The sequence below is a fragment of the Apis dorsata genome, unplaced genomic scaffold (assembly GCF_000469605.1).
Source record: "Apis dorsata unplaced genomic scaffold, Apis dorsata 1.3 scaffold_119, whole genome shotgun sequence".
NCBI classification, from domain to species: domain Eukaryota; kingdom Metazoa; phylum Arthropoda; class Insecta; order Hymenoptera; family Apidae; genus Apis; species Apis dorsata.
Window position 1 is genome coordinate 130,789 of NW_006263413.1, and position 3,954 is coordinate 134,742.

At 21.0% G+C, this 3,954-nt stretch overlaps 1 protein-coding gene across 2 annotated transcripts in view; it reads right to left on the reverse strand.

Annotated features, from left to right (window-relative positions):
- LOC102677609 (1,4-alpha-glucan-branching enzyme) overlaps window positions 1-3,954 on the reverse strand; it is a 15,919-nt gene that overhangs the window by 2,149 nt on the left and 9,816 nt on the right. Inside the window, exons 3-9 of one of the 2 annotated variants that reach the window (XM_006612729.2) lie at window positions 3,573-3,814; window positions 3,230-3,439; window positions 2,826-3,133; window positions 2,460-2,660; window positions 1,762-2,090; window positions 924-1,108; window positions 538-828 (exon numbers count right to left, since the gene is read on the reverse strand). In XM_006612729.2, the coding sequence (XP_006612792.1) occupies window positions 538-828; window positions 924-1,108; window positions 1,762-2,090; window positions 2,460-2,660; window positions 2,826-3,133; window positions 3,230-3,439; window positions 3,573-3,814 (1,766 nt within the window). Of the gene's footprint in view, window positions 1-537; window positions 829-923; window positions 1,109-1,737; window positions 2,091-2,459; window positions 2,661-2,825; window positions 3,134-3,229; window positions 3,440-3,572; window positions 3,815-3,954 lie in introns of both variants that reach the window. The other variant, XM_006612728.2, reaches the window with a different exon arrangement.

The following is a 3,954-nucleotide window of genomic DNA, read 5'->3' on the forward strand; positions in this document are numbered from 1 at the left end:
TGAAATGAAATTCTTATTCATTCTGAAACATATTTTAGAAAATGCTAATTAATTTTTTATTATATTTATTAAAAAAATATAATTATTATATAATTAATAATTATATAATAATATATAATTATATAATTAAAAAAATATAATTATTATAAAATTAATAAATACGAATATAATAGAATACAATAGGAAAATTAATTATGTTTAAATAAATTATAATAAATTATAAATTATATAAAAAGAATATAGAATATGTAAAGTACTTCATAAACATATGATTATTCACAATAATAATTAATATATCAATTATAGTATCAAGAATTAATTAATTATATTTGATTACCTAATGCAAAATCGATATACAAGCGATATATCGGTTCTAAAATTAAAACCAAAACTAATCTAAATCAGGACTTTTTTTTACAATTATTTTGATTTGTTATAATTTTTTTCAATTTTTTAAAACTATTTTAAAAATCGTCACTGATATCATAATCGTTTTTTTTAGATCCTTAAATATTAATATATGACATAATACATTACCTCTCGAATATAAATAATAGCTGTGCGACAAGGAATATAAATCATCATACTATTTGAATAATCAGAAAAAGATTCTGGTTTGGTAAAATGTTGTATATTAGTATTAACACGGTTTTCTCCACCAAAATTTTTATCATCACTACACAAAAGAATTTTATAAGTTCCTGCAGTTTTTATACCAATAGTATAATCAGGAAATGATTTGATTGGATGAAAATTAAAAACAAATATAAGTTCTGCACGATCAAAAACAATTATTTTATCCTCTTCATGTTTCAAACTTATATATCCCTAAAAACACATATTTTTATTAATGATATCATAAATATGTAGTGAAATTATAATATATATAAATATTTTTGATTAAAGTAGATTATTTATTTTACAGGTTCAGCATGTAGCCATCCATATTTTGCTTCAAGAGTATTTACAGCCTGATCCCAATTATTCATAAATTTATACTTAAGTAATTCATCATCTACTAAATTCCATTGTCTTCTAGCATAATGATAACTATCTGCATTACCAGCTCGTGGAAAATCCAACCATTCAGGATGACCAAATTCATTACCTTCATATATTTTTTTTAAATTTATAATAAAATTATTAAAAATTTCAATAATAAAATGTATAGTAGTGCTCAGTTAAAATCAATTAAGTTCGATTCTAATAATTAAATTTTTACAAGCAGAATTTATTTCTTCTTTGAAGAATTAGAAGAACTGGAGGAATTAATAATTTATTTGATAAAAGAAATTTTTTTTCTGTAATTTTTTTTTTAAATGATATCATCAAATTGTTGAAATTCTTACAATTAAAATAAATAAATCAACATTTTTATTAATTAGTGAATAATATTATTGATAATTATTATCTATATAACTTGATTATGAATAAAATGAATCAAATTTACATTTGATTCATTTTAATTGGAAAAAATTAAATCAATAATTTCATGAAATTCATATTTCATTATTTTCATTAAAAAAAAAATTACAAAAACGGAATTTTTTATATTGTATGATTATTATTTTTTTTTGTGGCATTTCTTTAAAAAGAGATCTTAAATTTATTTTCTTATATATGAAACAAGGCACTAAAACTTGAAGCATTGACAACAAAAATGAATTATATGAATTTAACCAAGCAGATATTAATTTTTATTGAACATTTCTATGTAGTTTTATAAATAAAACTAACCCATAAAATTTAAATAAGCTTCACCTCCTAATGCATGTGTGATTAATGTAATCAGATTATGAAGAGCAATGCCACGATTTATAATTACATTAGGTGAACTTAGTGTACTCATATGAAAATACATTTCTTTATCCATAAGCCAAAATGCAATTGTTTTATCACCTACAAGAGCTTGGTCATGAGATTCTGAATAAGCTACTGTTTTCTCCATCCATCTTCGATTAGTTAATGTCCAACAAATATCTCCAACATTCCAATCTTCATCTTTTATTTCTTTTAAAAGTTTAATCCATTTATCAGGAATAGCCATGGCTAATCGATAATCAAAACCTAAACCACCTTCAGTAATTGGCCTTTAATATTATAAATATATAATATATATAAAAAGCAAAATATAATGTAAATATAATATACACATAATATATAATTTTAAAAAAAACAAAATAATTAATTATATAATAATATATAATATTATTATATATTAATATTATATAATATTATATAATTTATATATTTATATATATATAATTTTATATAAATATTATATAATAATAGTTATTTTATATTAAATAAAAATATATATATGCACATATTGTTTATGTATATTTCGTGTATGTGCGAGTTGTGTGCAATATTCCATTAAATATAAAATAATTATTATTATGTGAAATAAATTTTTAAAAATCTAAATTTTGTAATTTTGTAATTTTTATGTTTCATACCTGCAAATTCCAGGCATTCCACTAACATCCTCTGCTATGGTAATCATATTTGGATATAAATAATGCAAAATATAGTTTGCAAGCATTAAATAAACTACACCTTCAACATCAACATTAAGTCCATAATATTCTTCATAATGACCAGTAAAACCTTGTCCAAATCCTCTTGAATGGTACAACATTGATGTAACTCCATCAAATCTATAGAAGAATATATTACTTATAGTATATATATATATATATATAGAAAAAAATTAAATGAGTAATAATAGAAAAGAGAAAAAGAGAGACAGATAAATAATATACATATAATAATTAAAAAATATAAATATCATATATTACAAATAATATTCATCAAATAAATACCTAAATCCATCAAAATTATATTCCTCAATGTACCAACGCAAATTGGAAAGTAAAAATCGTAATACTTCATATTCTCCATAATTAAAAAGTCTACTATCCCATAGTGGATGATGACCACGATTGCCAGAATGGAAAAAACAACCATCAGTACCATCAAACATATTTAAACCATCTAAAGTATTCTTTGATGCATGTGAATGTACCACATCTAATAAAACATATAAACCATATTGGTGCGCTGTATCTATCAATTGTTTTAACTCTTCTGGTGTACCATAACGAGATGAAGCAGCATAAAATGAAGTTACCTTATTAAATTTAATTAAATATATTATAAAATTTAATACTCAAGTATATTAATTTTATTAATAGATTTTTTAAATTTATTCATTATAAGTACGCACCTGATATCCAAAACTAGCATAATAAGCATGTTCCATAATAGCCATTAATTGTATAGCATTATAGCCTTGTTTTATAATACGAGGTATTATATTTTTAGCAAATTCTAGGTATGTACCAATTTTTAATTCCTGAGTTGCAATACCAACATGACATTCATAAATTCTAAGACTTTTTGGTTTCTTCTGTTTGGAATATTTAAATTTATAAACCTGAATGAAAATATATATAATATATTTATAACATAAATCTTAATATTTATATATAAAATTAAATTGAAAAAAAGTAATATTTGTATTTATTTATAATTATATGAAATAATTATACATATTTATATATATATACATTTTCAGGTAATGGATACCATATACGTTGTTTATATGTAGCACTTTCAGATTTATCTTGTGTGACATATGTAGCCCAAGGACTTAATCTTTCCAATAATTCATTATTTTGATCTTTTACAATTATTTTAATTTCTGAAAGATGCTTTATTGGACAACTACCATCAGGATTAGGAGGTAAATGTAATTCCCATTTTCCATAATCTAATTTTTTATATGAATTAATCATCCTATTCCAACCATCTAGTAACAAAAATAAACAACAACTAAAATTTATAATTTAGAAACTTTTATAAAGAATATATATATATATATATAATACTTTCTTATACTACATAATAATAATAATAACAATAAAGAATAATAATTTATTATATAAAAAT